Raw genomic sequence first — 17936 nt, forward strand, 5'->3', positions numbered from 1 at the left:
TTATTCATAATTGTGCAATATTAATTTCAGTATAATTTTGGAAAATTATTTTTTTCTCAATAAAAAAAATCTGGAATCTAAAACCTTTAGACTATCCAAAAGCCTTTATATTCACTATTCACTATTTTTTAATTAACACTAAGTGTGCAGATTCACCAGTGACACCACACCTTGTTTTATCCCATTTTTCTTTTATTAGTTGCATTATTGCAGTGTAGTAAAACAGTTTTGAGCAGAATGTTTTCACATCTGTCTGTTGTGCTCAGAAACACTGTAACATTTAATATTAGAGCTTTTTTAATGCAAGAAATGATCAAAGTCACATTATCTGGTCCACAGCAACACATTTTTTTAATGTTTTTCTTGATTTGATTCTGTGTAACAACAGAGACCATCAGTGCAATGCAGACGTCAGAGTGTCCTTAAACGCACCAACAGGGAGGGTTTTCAGAGTCGCCTCTGATCACAACCTCAGTGCTCTGTGGTGATAATGAACCTTTGACAACAAATGTTTGAACTGTTCTGATTACACACATCAGGCAGAGTGTTTGAAACATAAAGTCAAAGATTACTGCTCAAATGAAATGAAAATACTTTGCACTGATGTTTTTCCAGTTTTATTCATTCTTGTTGTCAGGTCAATGAAGATGAATCAGTTTGTATCATATATGTGAAATGTGTTGAGACCTCATTTACGTTATATATATTTTTGTTGGGTTTTTTTGTATGTGATTTTAAGATGTTATAATGAAGATGTGAAATTTGAAGTTTGTTTTTTTTTCTCTTTTTTTGGTTTTATTTTATCTTTATTAGATTTTATTTCATAAACACTGACTTTCATAAACATTGACATTGACTCTGGATGAAAGCTTGAGCGTTCATGTCATGTTGAGACTTAATTAGGAGTCAGAAAGAATTTTCATGTCAGCTTCCTACTTGCAACCCAGAAGTTATCCATAATAATGGCTTATAACTTATATATAAATGATCAGTAAGTGAATTATTAACCATTAATTAATGCTTATAAATCCTTTATAAACAGTGACTGATCAGAAAGTGGTGCTAAAAGATGAAACATTTGATCTGACTCAATAAATGTTTGATTTATTGAATTTCGTTAACTCAAAGAACAAATATAAAAAAGAGAAAATTACACGTCAGCTGAATAACACAATTTTTATCCTCAAACACTCAAGTATATAAAAGGCAGTGAAGAAAAACTGGATGTATTTTATGAAAATGATTTCTTGACCATAAAACATTAAAGTAAAAAAGTTATAATTGTTGACGTGAGAGATTAATAATGACAAAATAAAAGTATATACAGAAAATCGAGTATTTTGTGACAGTTTTGCAGATGTGTGTGAGGTTTGTTTTTCCTGAGTCGACTGATTGGAGTTTTTTGTAGACAAACAAAAGTTAAGTTTACAATCTGCGTTGAACTCATTGTGTTTATCCTGTAATTCTAACAAATGAGTTGAATGCGTTTCCTTCCTGGTAAAACATTTGCAAAACTGTTTGTTCAGTATTTTAAAGTGAGACTATCTTCTGATTAACAGTTGTTAAACAAGTGTAAAAGTAGCACATGTAGAGAAGAGTCATAAAGTCAACTAAATGAATCAGCAATGTCTGTTATACATGTTATATGTCTATATCTATATCTAAAGCTTGCAAACATGAATATAAGCTGTTGATCATTCCACACCAAGTGAAGCACTGGTAACTCATAAATCATGAGGTGCAGAATTGTCCAATATGACGTCACTCCTTGAGATATGGGCTGCAAAAAGCTGGTTGGTTTATCACATGAGGCTGGAAAAAGAGATGAAACCTTTTCTGCAGTGATTTAAGTGCTACTTTAAAGGGAACGTTTGTGTAAAAAATATAAAATCCTCCACTGAGCAGATGGATGTTTGTGTGACTCCTTGGAGGTCCTACTCTGCTCCCTGAGCTCCTTCCTCTTCAGCCGGCTCTCCTTCAGCTCTGGAAACACCGAGGTTATAAGAATCCAGCTCAGTGTTCTCCTGTGGGCCTGACTTCTGCCCCCTGCTGGCCTGGAGAGACATGACAACACAGATCTAAGTTACTGCATTACTCCTCTCTGCAGTTCAATATAAACAGGCTGAATGCTTCATTTCAACCAGTCCTCTAAACAACAAATATGTGTTCAGTACCTTCAGGATGAAATAGATGGCAATGATGAACAACAGCAGAGTCACCGGCAGGACGACCAGTCTGATGATAAAAACTGTTGGATCTGATGAGAAACATTCAGTCATCACATTAGATCACATGACATCATGAGTACAACAACTCCCATCCAACAGAAACATGGCATGTGCTAGAAAAGCAAACTGGACCATTGTTTTGTGTTTTGTACTATATTCTGGTCCTATATCTGTTTTTTTCAACTTTTTCTTGTTCTTCTTTGAGTCTTACCTCTAACATTACAATTAAGGAGGACCAGCATTTTCTAATCCAAGCAGAAACAAATAAATTAATCTTGGGCAAGAAAAAGCTGTTTTTAAACTTAATACGTGTATTGTTGGAAATATCACCTGTATTAACATCATATGCCAACAAGAAGCTAAGTGATTATGTGTACAGGGCGAAAAATAAACTATTTTATGTTGAGTTAGTATATTTTATCTTTAACATCCCATATGTTAATGACTCTTCAAGTGTAAACAAACTACAGGGATTACTCCCCACCAGTCACTCAGACCCAACGAAGACTTTTAGGATGAGAGGTGAGATGTCTCGAAGAATCTCAAACAAGTGAAGTTTCCTTTGACTTAACTCTTCTGTATCTACTCTGTTTCGTACCATTATTGTGGCTTCACTGACTCGTTTGCTGTCTTTTACTTTTCACTACAACACAGTTGTTATGGTTCAATAACATTAAAGAAGCCGGGAAGGAAACAGTTTACAGTTCCTTCATCAGATTCTGTCTCAGCTCTCTGTAGGTCGCTGGGTCGGTCCTGCTGCCTGATGACTTTTTATCATGTTTTACAAACATGGAAACAAAGTCAGTGTGATGTCTCAGTTCCACTGAGCTTCACACTCTGCTTCAGCTTACCTGTGACAGTGAGAGACAGCAGACGGCTCTCAGAGGAGAAGTTATGAGAAAAAATATAGACGTCATAAACACAGCTGTAGTTTCCTTGGTGGGCGGGGTCTGCAGCAGGAAACAGGAAGTCAGCAGAGTGATTGACAGCTGGCTGGGTGTAGCTGTATGTTGTGTTGGAGGAGGTGAAGGTGAGCTGGAAGGAGCCTCCTGGGTACTGAGGCTGGATGGAGCAGCTGATGGTGAAGTCGGAGCCCCGATGCACCTGAAACCCCTGCTGCTGGACCTCGGAGACCCCGTCCATGGTAGAAGACATAGAGATGATTGGCTGAACCAGCAGGTCTGTAAACACAGAGAGAAAATTGGCTGAACCAGCATTTTATGGGGGTTTGAAGCAATGAGCCTCCAGGAACAAGCTAACTTCTCTACCCTTTAGGATGCCATCATCCTGGATAAGTTTACAGTTCAGTCCAATGGAAACCATCGACTATCACTGTGACAGAGGAAGGAAAATATTACTGTCATCGATGATGTCACTGATGGACTTACCTGAGCAGATGAGCTCGACGATGGAGGAAGAGGAACTTGATGATGCACATTCCCTCAGGGCATATCCAGACTGAACACAGTTAGATCTGATCCACCATACAGATTCCTCTAAGGAATTATTTGTCCTTCCTATTGAAACAGCAGAGCCACAGTCCATATCTCCACACACTGCAGCTGCTTCCTTCAGGGTCCAATCAGACCACTGCACTGGTCTCCACTCCGTTCGTTTCACCTCCAGTGTACCTGCACAGCAACTGGCTCCTCCCACCAACTTGACAGGCTCTGAACAGAAACAAGAGAGTCATCAGTAAAAGAATAAAGTGAGTTTCATTAGAATAGAAATGAAGCCAAATCAAAGCTGCAGTTCCTCTTCTACCTGAGCAGGTGAGTCCAACAGCTTTGCCAGGTGAGCAGGTGCTTCTATTTGAGTCTGATCTTCCACAGTCCAGGAGAGCAGACTCATGGCCTCCACACTGGAACTCTTTGGTCCATATTGGAGCCTCCACTTCTCCATAGAGCGCCCCCTGGAGGACTGAAGGAGCCCCACAGCTGAGCTCGCTACAGACCACCTCTGCATCCTGCTGGTCAAAGTCAGCTTCACACACTGAGGACCACGACTGGTTAAACTGGTTAAACTTAACCTCCAGTCTGCCTGAACACATAGTAGTCCCATTCACCAGCCTGACAGAGTCTGGAGAGAGAAAGATCATTAAATTCATCAGTATTCACTGCAATATTCATGCTGATAAAGATTATTTCAACTTCAAAAAAGTTATTGATAGAGAGAGAGAGAGAGAGCACCTTCATACCCTGACACAAGTACACAAATGTACAGAAAAAATTGCAAGATGCTATTTGTTGGATTCAAATATTTCTTAGTCTGGCAACATCTTGCGGTAGTATGAGGAATGACACCCTGGTAGACCCCAATGCCTGACCTTGTGCCCATTTTTTGTTTTCCTCTGTCAGATTACTGCTTTCGGGAAGAAGCAGCACACCTGTATTTAACAATACCTGATGAAATGTGACATCTTTATCTCCTAACAAGCTTGATTGACCCATCTGATACTCATACCTTTTCTCTGACTAAAACTGTCTTTCTAACATTGGCAGGGGCCCCTTCAATTCCACCAAGAAACTACTTGCACAGGAGCGAAACGGTCACCTGGCATGCTTCAAAGAGATGAACTGACTGGTACCTCAAAAACACCTGCAGCGAAGGAGAGAGGGAACAACACCTGGGAGAAGGCTTTGATATCTCCACTAGAACTCAGCATCTAGTTTAAAACTATGGAGCAAATCTTGAGGGAGATCCAGGATGTCACTGGGGCTGCAAAAACAAGCTCCGCCCCAGGCCCTAGAGGAGTGCCTTACAAGCTCTACAAGACATGCCCCAGTCTCCTGCAATGATTGTGAAGGATCCTCAAGGTGATCCGGAGAAGGGGGAAGGTAGTCTAACAGTGGAGAGTCTTTGGGTTCCAAAGGTGGAGAACACAAACAACATTTAACAGCTCAAGATGATCTCAGACTTCAGCAGTGCACTTATAATGATACTGATAACTTTCAGTATTGTTGCTCGACACCTGATGGCAAAACTCAGAAAAAAAAAAACCTAACTACTGTACACAAAGTGCACATTTAGCTATGAATAACATACGTTTTTCATCTTTAGAACACTGCAAGGGCAAGATTAACTATTCGAAGATCAAGCCGGTAAACCCATCCAAAGAGGGGGACATCCTGTGTTGACCACAGGGGAAATGCTGACAGCATCCTGCCTATGAGTTGAGCAGGAAAAATCCTGTATAGCGCTGGCTGAAGAAATGAGGGCAACATTATGGCCTGGTCTTGAATGCTGTAAAAGAAAAAAGTTGAAGCCTCTGCCCCTCACTTTGATATCACTGAGGAAACAGTGTCATCTCACAGCAGCACAGTAACCCTGCTTGAATCCAACATGCGCCAGCTGCAAGAAGACAATGATTTTTTGAAAGCCAAAGAGGACTCTTTGTTGAACTGCTCATGCTGCTGCAATATCTGAATTTTTGGAGTACTGAATCAAACAAAACAGGCCAGCAAGTGATGTAATTTACGGACAGGGTGCTGTTGGAAATTGGACTCTTGATGGACTCTTTGTTTACCTAGGCTGCTGTTGGTACTGTTACAGAGGTTGATGGTGAGGTTGTCAACGATGTCCAGGAGGGATGAGAAGTCACTGAGCATGTACACGTGGTTTTTAATAGGATCTGAGGTGATGACCCTCAGCTCATCCTCGTTTGCATTCTTTACACCTGAAAGAAAGAAATACTGTCAAAACTGTACCTTAAAAAATTATTCTGTTCTTGGGTGCTGGAACGCAGGAACACATATTTTTATTATTTAAGACAGTGGAAAATGCAAACTATAAGGCAGTTTTTAAAATGCATGTTCCCCCCGAAAATGTGCTAAGATATAAAATACCAGTCAAATGTTTGGACACACCTTCCCACTCACTTGAATGAGAAAGTGTGACCAAACCTTTGACTGGTGCTGTAGAGGAATCAGCAAATAAGTTCAGATCAAACCAAGATTTTGACCGTACATAACATGTATAACGTGAATACATGTGATAGCAGGTAATAAGGTGTGTTAAAGTTTGGGATACAACATCAAGTCAGTAATGGACCAGGCTCAATGCAATGTCATTTCATTCAGCATTTTCCCTGCATCCTGTGGACTTGTGAGTACATTTGGTTTCCACAAGAAAAGTGGATTTAATTCAGTGGAACGCAAGTCAAAACTCAGATACTTTACAGATTAAGTGGCCTGAAACTTGGAACACAGTAAAATGGCCACTATACCAATAGCGTAGACCTCAATGCTGGTGTTTTTCAGGTGCTGCGAGGCGAGGGATACGTCGTCCTGAGACTTTCCATCAGTAATCAGGATAGCAATTTTGTGGGAGTCTGCACGCATTCCCACATTGGGTTTAAAGTTGTTATGGAGGATGTGGTTCAGAGCTTTTCCTGTATGACAGTAATAAAGAGGATTTAAAAGGTGCAGAGTTGAAAAGCTGACTGTTGCAATGACTGTTAAGTGACTGACAGTTGGAGCACTTCCACAACCTTGTTAAAAATATCTGTTTCTCTGATAAAAAGTCAAATCTAGAAGCCTGTAGACATAAAAACTGAGAGAGAAAGTTAACTATGACTCCCAAAATGCATTTCAGTTGGAAAAATCCAATCACAGAGCTTCAAATTCTATTGTGAGACACTCAAATCATTATGATTTTGAATGTTGTGATTGTGTTAATATAATAATTATAATCACTATCACTATAATGAATTCAGCAATCTTTGCTTAATAATATTATAGCATGATACCATACAAAAATGTAATATCACAATATTAGCACTCATAATAGTATAACAATTATTAATATTATGATAGTAACAATAATACAAATTACCATCATTGCTCATCTAATTTCTACTGTAACTCTACTGTTTCCGGAATCAGTATGAGTCACAATACTTTTTATTAACTTTTATCTGACGTCTCTGTTCTGAAAATGTTATTTGTTAGCAGATACACAGTTTTCTTGATCAAGAGAGTGAATTTCATTCACAAATTGCTCCATACATACAATATATTCTATACTATAAATACTTATATATTCACTTTCCACCGCTGACAGACCTAAATACAGAAAGTAAATATATTTGGATCTAATCAGAGTCTCTGCCTCAGTCCCTCACAGTGTAAAGCTGGTGTGGATCAGACAGTGTGCTGTTAAATCACCTGTGTAGGTGTTTCCTCCTTTGTATGGCAGGTTGGCTATGGCCCTCATCAGGGATTGTTTGGTCTGGTGGGTGTTCAGCTGCCACTCAGTCTTTGGGTCGTCACTGTACTGAACCAGACCTGCAGAAAACACAGAAATGTGTAAAACTGACACACTGACTCAGCTTTTGTTTTTAAATAATAATGAGAATAACAATGATAATAATGAGTATGAGAATGATAATTTGCACTGAGTGTTCTTGATCAGATGCATTGGTTTATTAGTATTATTATTATTATTATCACATCACATGTCTCATGCACACTCATTCCTAACAGGCTAACAGGCCAATAACCCCTGAGTCTACTGTCTGACAGTAAAAGTAATGAAAGACCAAAGGATTGGCTTATCATTTTAATATACAAATGTGAAGTGAGAACAATACATTTTCTCTGCGACCTTTTGGACAAACATGTTCTTTTGTTATTGCTGAGGGGACCACTGGCCTTCTCTATCCTGTCCAAGAAGGTAAAACTCTGTGTCTTGGAGTAAACAGGACATATTAAGGGGTCAAAGGCCACATATCTTCCCTGATTTGTGTCTTTAGGTGATGTGGCTCTTAGTTAACATACATACATAACTAAAGTTTGTACGATTTGACCAATCAAAGATAATTTCTTTGTTCCTTCTCCAACTATAATAGAATGGGGTTTGCTTTTTGCTCGCTGAGATGAACTGATGTAAGTCTTTGTGTGTTCTGTCTTCTTATTGTACAATATTTTTTAATCTTCAACCCAGCAGTATTTTGTGTATTATTTCATATGTGTGTTTTGTGTTTCAGACAATTTCCACGATATGACTCATGAACCAATCTGGTGAAGCCTGAAGCCCCTGAGCATCTCTTCGGTATTCTTCGGCATACAGGCAGCAGTTCAGCATGTACAGGAAGTATTGAGGGCAGCGAGTATGTATGAGAGCTGATATCAGTATCAGCAACAGCTGAGTCCAATCAGGTTGAGTCGAGTCTAGTATGAAGGTTGATGGTACTGAACGTTCAGCAGCGAACGCATAAACCTACAGTAAAAACCTGTCAGTCAGTCACCACCTGCACTGTTTAAAGCGAGCTAAATGTTGTCACACAGAAGTCAAGTGAGTTTTTAATACAGTTTAACGTTGTAATTCCTCCATTTTTATCACTGACATCTAGTCTGGTGACATATAAAAGCAGAGTAGGAAGGAGAAGGTGAGGGCTTTTATTAGTTTACATACTAGTTAATAAACAAGAAAGAATTAGAGAAGAAGAGACAAGAAAATGTCTTGAGCTCCAACAAGAAGACAATTCCTCTTTCTACAGAACGACTGTAGAAAGTTGATGCTGTGGATGAACCAACATGACAAAGTTGTGCATCCCTCCTAGCTAGAATGTTTTGTTCAGAAATGTGGTGTGCTTCACAGAGTCTGTTCAGTCAGAACATCTGTCCTGCTAACTGATCCAACACGTATCTACACAGAAGGAATGTACAGTATGTCTTCACCATGGAAATCAGTGTCTGGATAAAAGATTGTTTTACAAGCTGAATCATAATTACTATGAGTTATAAATGTGTGTTTCAGTAGATGAAGCACTGAATTTTAAAGTAGGTGTATCTCCTGAACATTTCATTTTGAACATTTTGAGAATTCTGCAAGTTAATACAAAAGCTAAAATATGTCTGCATGTTTTGGGAAATAACTGGCAGTAATGGAGGCTGTATGCAGACAGCAGTTATTTAGCTTAAACATGTAAAACCACTGGTATGGTCCTTTTATCCTCACATCAGCCATAGCCTTGACTACTCTGGTTATCATGTCCCATTTTTCTGCTCTTTTGCTAATTTATAGTACGGGACCTGTGTTTGTTTCACAATGTGCTGTAAAGATTTTAGTATTTTGAGTACTTTATACACAAGCAGTAGTAGTAATAGTACCAGGATCAGTAGTGTGAATAGTTGTAGTAGTAAAAATATTACCGATCTGGACTTTGTCAGGGCCGATATCGAAGTTGCTGACTGTTTGATTTAGAAAGGACCTAATGATTGCAAAGTTTGTAAGGCCAATGCTATAGGATCCGTCGACCAACAGCACGATGTCAGCCTTGGCTGTGCTTTCACACTGAGAACCTGGAGGAAAACAGAGGATTGTGGGATATAAGACACAAGAGACCAAATGTTGAAGCAAGACTAAGGCTGTGTCTGAAATCACTCACTATTTACTTCAAAGTGCAAATTTATCCAATATGTAGAGCATCAAATGTTCCACAATGGATCAAAAAAGTAATGTTCATGTTGTGAACACTACTTCCTGCAAACAATCCCACAATACCATGCATTGCATTTTATAGACACCAAAATTAGCGGTGTGCAACTCCACAGCAGACAGTGTGTATTAGTGAGTAGTGAATGAGTGAACCAGGGAGGGATTTCGGACACATCCTGAAAGTCTACAGTCATGCTAACAGCACTGTGAGACTGTACACAGTGGTGTTTTGAGCTAAATGCTAACATGCTGACATTTAGCAGGTATAGTGTTTACCATGTTAACCATCTTAGTTCAGTATGTCAGCACACTGACATTTGACAATTAACACCAAACAAAAAGTACAGCTGTGTCATTAGTTTTGAGACTATTTGGACATGAACCAAACTTCATCCATTCTCAGCTGCTTATCTAGGTGCTGGTCCTCCTGGGGGATCCAGAGGTGTTCCCAGACCAGATGAGATACATATAATCTCTCCAGCGTGTTCTGCACTGTGGTCTCCTACCAGTTGGACATGCTTGAACACCTCCAAAGGAGGCGCCTATTCTCTCTTTTTACCTGTTGATTGGTGTTTATCTTCAGCCTGGAGTCCTGGAGAGAAAATCAGAAATTTCACATTTAGATTGGAGCAGAGCTGTGAACTGAACAAACACAGAGCTGTTTCTGGACATCTGGAGGCTCTAGAAGAGACAGACAGCAAGCTAGACATCTTAAGAAAAGGTGTTTGTTCTGGTCTGAATCAATGGATGAGTTTGTAAACTTTGCTCTGTTTCTTTACACACAGAAAGAAATCTAAGTGAACCAAAAATCATCATTAAAAGCCAGGTGAGAATGTTCTCTCTTCTCATTGGTCAGATGTGTCTGGGGCGGGAGCGAGAACATAAACACAGGAAGAGGGTCCTGAAGAAGCTCCGATCTGCCCAAATACCAAGAAGACAATGTACTTGTTTGTTAGTTCAGGTCGGACCTTGTTGATTTCACTCATCAACATCCCAGCATGCAAAGCGGTCCTGGTTACGGGAGCCATTTAGCTCAAACTTGAAGCCGTGTAATTGGTCAGATGGAGGCCACATCACGTTTCAATCACAAACGAACCAAGACCACTTCCTCTAAAGGATCTCTGTGAAGTTATTTTGGTCTGAGGACGTTTGCTGTGTTCAGATCTGCCCAAATGAAATTAACTAAGGAGGAAAACCAACTAGAATCTCTTTCAACTAGACTGAACTACACAGAACTACACAATATACACTGTAGAGCATTGTCAAGTTAAGCTAGCTGCTGATATAGCCATGGCTAGTCTTAGCTAAAGCTAGATGAAGTTACTTTTTCCCCATGAGCTGTTATCTGTAACATAATATGTAAACTTATTCCAGCTAAATCCAAACATGATGGAGACAAATAAAACAGTTAAACTACTGCTAAAGGTAGCTTAGCTTAGCTTAGTTTAGCAGAGTAGCAGTAACTTCCACCTGAGCTGTTAAATCAAGTGGAACTCATGTGATTTTATTTTTGTTGCGCTATGTGTAAATGTATTAAAATGTACATTTATTATACCTGTATTAATTTAATTTTACAGTATACCTGACCTGGAAGACACAGTAAAACCAATATTTTCATCATACAATATGAATTATAAATACAATAAAGTTTATTTTCTATGAATAAAGAGAGCTGGATGAAACATGACATTTTTATAGATATTACATGTTTCCCTCACATTCCTGCAGATTGTGTAAAGGTAGACTGCAGTATGAGGTATTATTTTTGGGTGAAATAATCCTCGTAAAAAGACAACAAAAAAAAAGAAAGATGGAAAAACAAACGTCTCTCTTTGCCTGGTCAGCCTGAAACTTTAAGACCTTTTTTCTTGACCTCACTGCTTCTACTTTCTGCTTCTTTGAAGAGCAGCAGATGAGATGAACACATGAACACAAGCTCAACAGACGCTTGTGTGTGTGTGTGTGTGTGTGTGCTTATATTCCTCACATTGTGAGGATATAAATCTTCACAGTCACATTGTGGGGACTCACTTCCCTTTTGTGGAAAAAAACTCAAGTTCCCATAACATAAATCATTAAATCTTAAAATGAAGACTCTGTTTAAAGCATTTGGATTGTTTTAACAATCTTTAAGCAATGACAAGTGGAAACTTTTAGGGGTTAAGTGTGAGAAAAAGCTTGACAGAGTTACAGGAAGCGGCTCAAACAAATATATTTGATAAGAAAAAAATTTAAAAAGTGTTTCGCAACAGTCAGTCCTATATGTGACAAGAAATGCTCTTGCACTGCCATGGGAACAGAAGTATACTCTGTAATCTCACATCAGATGCTAATCAGTTTGTCCTTAAACACTTTCCTGTCACAGAAAAACCTCTCAACTTCATTTTGTTCCCATTAAAACATTTGTTTGTTTTTAAATGTCATGTTAATAGTTTTTATTATTAACCCTGTAAAGCATAATATATAGAAATAAATGAGCAAACTTTTTTTTTCACCTCTCAGATGTTGTTGTAGGCCTCTGATGCAGAAATTAAAGGGTTTTAGGACAGCTAAAAGTGATTGTTGTAATATTGCAACAGTGGACCTTACAGGGTTAAAAGGAACAAAAAAAGTCTTAAAAAAGGTTAGGGTTAGGGTATGTCTCCAGGAAATTAATGTCTATGTAATGTCCCCAAAAGTGACCTGCGACAATGTGTGTGTGTGTGTGTGTGTGTGTGTGTGTGTGTGTACTTGTGTTCCTCATGTTGTGGGGACATAAATTCTGCTGGACTGGACAGCTTCCAGGTGTGTAAGTGCAACTGTGTGAATCAGATCAGTGTGTTCCTGAAACAGACAGCATTGCTCTCAGTGAAACCCTCCTGAATAAATAAAGGTGAAAAAATGACAACAGAGTGGCTCATAAAGAGTTGTCTGTAACAGACAGTCTCACCCACTTATGGCAGTGATTGGTCAGGTGTGTGCAGGTGTGAAAGTGGCTTGAACTTCACTTCTCAACTACGTCTGTCAGGTTTCATGTCACCATCAGAGTGCAACACTGTGAATGTCTTCCAGGAGAAACTGTGTGATGTGTATTTTGTATATGTGCATCAGTATGTATGTATAAGTACACATATAACCCAACCGGTCAAAGCAGATGGTCTGCTTGAGGTTTCTACCCGTTAAAGGGGAGTTTTTCCTTACCGCTGTCGCCAAGTGCTGCTCATGGGGGAATTGTTGGGTCTCTGTAAATTGACCTGCTCTATGTGAAAAGTGCCTTGAGATGACTTCTGTTGTGATATGGCGCTATATAAATAAAAATTGATTGATTGATTGATTGATATAACTCTCCTGTAGCTCCTGATGCTTTCATGTAAATGTTTACTGGGCTACACTGTTATATGGAAGCTCTTTTATGTCAGATTACAGCAACAAAATAACACATCAAATGATTAAAACACATCAAATAATGTAAAATCCAAACATCCTAAATAAACATCTCCAACAATCCACAGTCACCCATCTGATAATGAACACAGAGGTAGAATAATAAAAAGTCACTTATTAAATGAGAAAAGTCCAAAAAAGAACCTCCTCACAAATGAGGAGCTGGCCTGTCAATCAAACTGCCTTCAAAGTCCCTCCCTGTTCTTCTTAATATACCCACAGTCCCTGCAAGGTGACGGTCACGTGACCCACAAACACAGCCTGAAGACGTCAGCAGGATTTTACATTTATATGCTTTGAATTTTCATTATTAGATGATGAACACATGAATTATTGGTTTGTTGTTGTAAGTTAAAGAGATAAAACTCATTACAGCAAGTATCAGAACTTTTACTGAACACACTTCACTACATTTTACTGACCATGTTGACTTTTACTGCAGTTTTCAAAGCTGCTGTTTGACTTGAACTCAGTATTTTTACATTACAGCAGAGTCTTACCTGAGCTCCACAGCAGCAGCAACAGCATCAGCAGGTGATCCATGTCCAGGTAGACGTCCGTCTCTGTCTCTGTGTCGTCTCTCTCTGCTCTTCTGTTGGACTCATCGTGTCTTTTTATGTTAATCAGATGTGGTGTTTCCTCTGAATCCTTTATCTCTTCATCAGCTTCATGTGCTTTCTGACAGGAAGCTGCTGGCTGAAACGGCTCTGAGCGGCTTCATCATGTGACTGACAGCTAAAGTAAATGAAGGGCGTTTATCCAACACACCTCTCATTCATACACACTCCAGCCTGTTATTTGCACTGGGGATGGGGGGGGCATCCATTTAGAAATTTTGGACCAACTGACTAAAACTTGATGCTCACATGTGGTTTGGATCACCATGACAACACACAACCGATCATGACAGCTCATTTGGCTTGTAAGGATCAGAGCTATTGATATATTGATTGACAGTGAGATGGACCAATCAGCGAGTCTGAGGATAAACTCACTGATGAGCAGCTGAGATTATACTGCTGTTACCGTGGCAACATCACAGCAGTTATTGCGACATACAGCAGGGACTGCTGCAGAGCTGTTTGTGTGTTTTCTGTTTTTTTAAATTTTATTTACTGTTCTTTTTATTGAGTGCAACATAAGTGATTAACACAAAAACACATATGACACGGGACAGTACAAACAAAACAACAAGAAGAAAAATTAATAAATACAAACAAAATGTTGGCTTAATACTAGATGCATGTGTGTGTGTGTGTGTGTGTGTGTGTGTGTGTGTCGGGGGGGGGGAGCAACTTTCTATCTGAAGGAGGGTTTTCTGGGTGTCTTTTTTGGGGTTGTTTTCCAGAGATCAGTTTAGTGCAAACACTTAAACTTAAACTCTCAGTCACTGTGAGTCATCACTGCAGAGTATGACAGTATATGCTACTTTAACAAGAACCTCCAGCTTCTTACTCTGAGTAACGCTTCCTACATGAACACAGATGGAACAGTTTTGGTTCATTCACATGAGATTTCTGTATTCCTGTTTTTTTAATGATCATGTGTGTTCTTGTGGGGATGAATATTTAACGATATAATGAGGTACTTAAGATTTGAAACCAACCAATCAGAGGCTTTAAAAAATGTGCTTCTGGTTATTTTCCCCAAAAAAATCAGTTTTTCTACCATCCATATTGTTAACAAGCTCATTGTTCTTGTTTTATACCAGTTTTCACAAATTTCAAAAAAGTGTTGGGCAAATTAGAGTTTTGACCAGATGATGGTGCTAGATGAAACAAACTTATTATGATTTATCTTGAGGAAAAACATGAATGTTTGAACCACATTTGGTGGCAATTTGTTTAATAGTTGTTGAGATATTTCACTCAAAACTACAGGTGGACTGACTGAGAGATGCACACTGCAGCCATGTTGCTGTCAGGGATAAAACACACTAGGTTTCACACAAAATAATTCTTAAAATATAAAAGTGATCAATATACAATTATTTTCACCCTGATTTATGTACCTTTACATCAACACATTTCCTGTTAAAAGAGGACTCTGATCAAACTGCTGACGTCAAAGAAAGGAACCTGTCTGATTATTTAAATGATTTACAAGCTGTTTCACAGCCTTCTGCACACGATCAGGGATATAACTGCAGAAATACAAAATGTTTTTAGGTAAATGTAAAGATTTTGAGACCAGTTTCTGTTCAGATACTGACCTGATTAAACATATGAGGTATCGACCATAACGTCAAAAATTAATCTGGATTCTTTAACTAAGGTGGAAAACCACCAGATCCTCATGATCAATAAAATTAATAGATGACACACTAAATATAATGACTTTTGTTGTGTGAAGTCACATCTCTGCTCTTTTTACTGGCAGTTAATGTTATATTTCATAAAAAGATCATCTTGTTTATGATGGTGTTGAAATGAGGACGTGTCTGTTCCTCTGCTATTGATTTTAATAATTAATCATTATCTGTGATAATGATTGTTTGTTTACAGTGTTCCCATAGTAGTATATTAAGAATTTACCGTTGCTGCCAGCCACTCAAGTTATACCTACTCTTTAGGAATTATAAGGATTTCAGTTCAGCATTCAAATAACACATATTCAATGACACCTAGTCAAGCTGTCAGAATTGGCTGTTTATTTAAGTGCTCCCCTTTTTAATTAAAACACAGCATGCCACTGGTCCTGTGACACATAGATAGTTTGTACCTGGCTGTTACTGTTATGCATTCCAGCCTGAGTAAGAAATAGAGCCTGTTAGATAGAGCCACAGGGTGCTACCAGGCTTTCTTTGATAATGATTAATTATTGCTGAGTAGCGAAACTTGTAGCAAGGCCCAGCAAAATGGTGCCCCGTGTGAGGCAAAGTATTGTTGGCAATTATTCATAATTGTGCAATATTAATTTCAGTATAATTTTGGAAAATTATTTTTTTCTCAATAAAAAAATCTGGAATCTAAAACCTTTAGACTATCCAAAAGCCTTTATATTCACTATTCACTATTTTTAAATTAACACTAAGTGTGCAGATTCGCCAATGACACCACACCTTTACTGTGATTTCAGCTTATTGTTTTTTCTTCTTCGACAGGAAGAGAACGACCGAACCTTCCAGATCATTGAGGTGCAGGTGTTGTCCAACTGGGGCCACCAAGAGTACACCTGCATGTATCACTTCAGAGTGCACGGGACGCCGCAGAGTTGATTATTTACTGCACAAAAAGTGCCTGAGGAACCATAGACTTCTTGATGTCTAAGTGTTGTCATTTTCCTGTGGAAAAAGGACACACTGAAAGCTTTGTAATGTATAGTTAATATTTTATATCAGTGTTTTCTATTTGCTGTGTTAAAGGTCTTTTTGAATGTTTTATCCCATTTTTCTTTTATTAGTTGCATTATTGCAGTGTAGTAAAACAGTTTTGAGCAGAATGTTTTCACATCTGTCTGTTGTGCTCAGAAACACTGTAACATTTAATATTAGAGCTTTTTTAATGCAAGAAATGATGAAAGTCACATTATCTGGTCCACAGCAACACGTTTTTTAATGTTTTTGTGGATTTGATTCTGTGTAACAGCAGAGACCATCAGTGCAGTGCAGATGTCAGAGTGTCCTTAAACACACCAACAGGGAGGGTTTTCAGAATCACCTCTGATCACAACCTCAGTGCTCTGTGGTGATAATGGACCTTTGACAACAAATGTTTGAACTGTTCTGATTACACACATCAGGCAGAGTGTTTGAAACATAAAGTCAAAGATTACTGCTCAAATGAAATGAAAATACTTTGCACTGATGTTTTTCCAGTTTTATTTATTCTTGTATAACTCCCAAACCCGCAAATTAAAGCAAACATCGCGAAAATTGGAAAGGATTTGGCGTTCCACCAAAGTAGAAGAGTCTCGCTTAGTCTGGCAAGATAGTCTTAAAACATATAGGAAGGCCCTCTGTAATGCCAGAGCCGCCAATTACTCAGCATTAATAGAAGAGAATAAAAACTGCCCTAGGTTCCTTTTCAGCACTTTGGCCAGGCTGACAAAGAGTCATAACTCTATTGATCCATGTATTCCTATAGCTCTCAGTAGTAACGACTTTATGAGCTTCTTTAATGATAAAATTCTAACTATTAGAGACAAAATTAACCACCTCCTGCCCTCAACAGGCACCGTTCTCTCCCCAAACACAGGCACCTTAGAAACAGCAGTAAATCCTGACATATATTTGGACTGTTTTTCTCCAGTAGACTTTCCTGAACTAACTTCAATGATTCGTTCAGCTAAACCATCAACCTGTCTCTTAGATCCCATCCCAACTAGGCTGCTTAAGGAAGCCTTACCCTTACTGAGCACTTCTTTACTAGATATGATCAATCTGTCTTTAGTAACAGGCTATGTACCACAGCCCTTTAAAGTAGCTGTAATTAAACCTCTTCTTAAGAAGCCTACTCTTGATTCAGGTGTTTTAGCCAATTATAGACCTACATCTAACCTTCCATTTCTCTCTAAGATTCTTGAGAAAACAGTCTCTAATCAGTTATGTGACTTTCTACATAACAATAGTTTATTTGAGGATTTTCAGTCAGGATTTAGAGCGCATCATAGCACAGAGACAGCACTGGTGAAAGTCACTAATGACCTCCTAACTGCATCGGACAAAGGATTTGTCTCTATACTTGTCCTGTTAGACCTTAGTGCCGCATTCGACACAATCGACCATCAAATCCTTTTGCAGAGACTGGAACATTTAATTGGCATTAAAGGAACTGCATTAAGCTGGTTTAAGTCCTATTTATCAGACCGATTTCAGTTGGTACATGTTAATGATGAATCCTCCGT

At 38.7% G+C, this 17936-nt stretch overlaps 2 protein-coding genes across 2 annotated transcripts in view; one reads left to right on the plus strand and one right to left on the minus strand.

Moving 5' to 3' along the window:
* LOC122971137 (microfibril-associated glycoprotein 4-like) overlaps window positions 1–17936 on the plus strand; it is a 750976-nt gene that overhangs the window by 270208 nt on the left and 462832 nt on the right. The window lies entirely within an intron of this gene.
* LOC122971759 (collagen alpha-1(XII) chain-like) overlaps window positions 1214–17936 on the minus strand; it is a 59191-nt gene continuing 42468 nt past the window's right edge. The window contains exons 12-21 of the mRNA XM_044338499.1: window positions 10228–10260; window positions 9383–9532; window positions 7394–7513; window positions 6454–6618; window positions 5755–5904; window positions 4164–4307; window positions 3617–3859; window positions 3080–3409; window positions 2175–2257; window positions 1214–2054 (exon numbers count right to left, since the gene is read on the minus strand). Coding sequence (XP_044194434.1) covers window positions 1935–2054; window positions 2175–2257; window positions 3080–3409; window positions 3617–3859; window positions 4164–4307; window positions 5755–5904; window positions 6454–6618; window positions 7394–7513; window positions 9383–9532; window positions 10228–10260 — 1538 coding nt within the window. The 3' untranslated portion in view covers window positions 1214–1934. The remainder of the gene's footprint in view (window positions 2055–2174; window positions 2258–3079; window positions 3410–3616; window positions 3860–4163; window positions 4308–5754; window positions 5905–6453; window positions 6619–7393; window positions 7514–9382; window positions 9533–10227; window positions 10261–17936) is intronic.

This window comes from Thunnus albacares, chromosome 20, assembly GCF_914725855.1.
Source record: "Thunnus albacares chromosome 20, fThuAlb1.1, whole genome shotgun sequence".
In the NCBI taxonomy this organism is placed as follows: Eukaryota; Metazoa; Chordata; class Actinopteri; order Scombriformes; family Scombridae; genus Thunnus; species Thunnus albacares.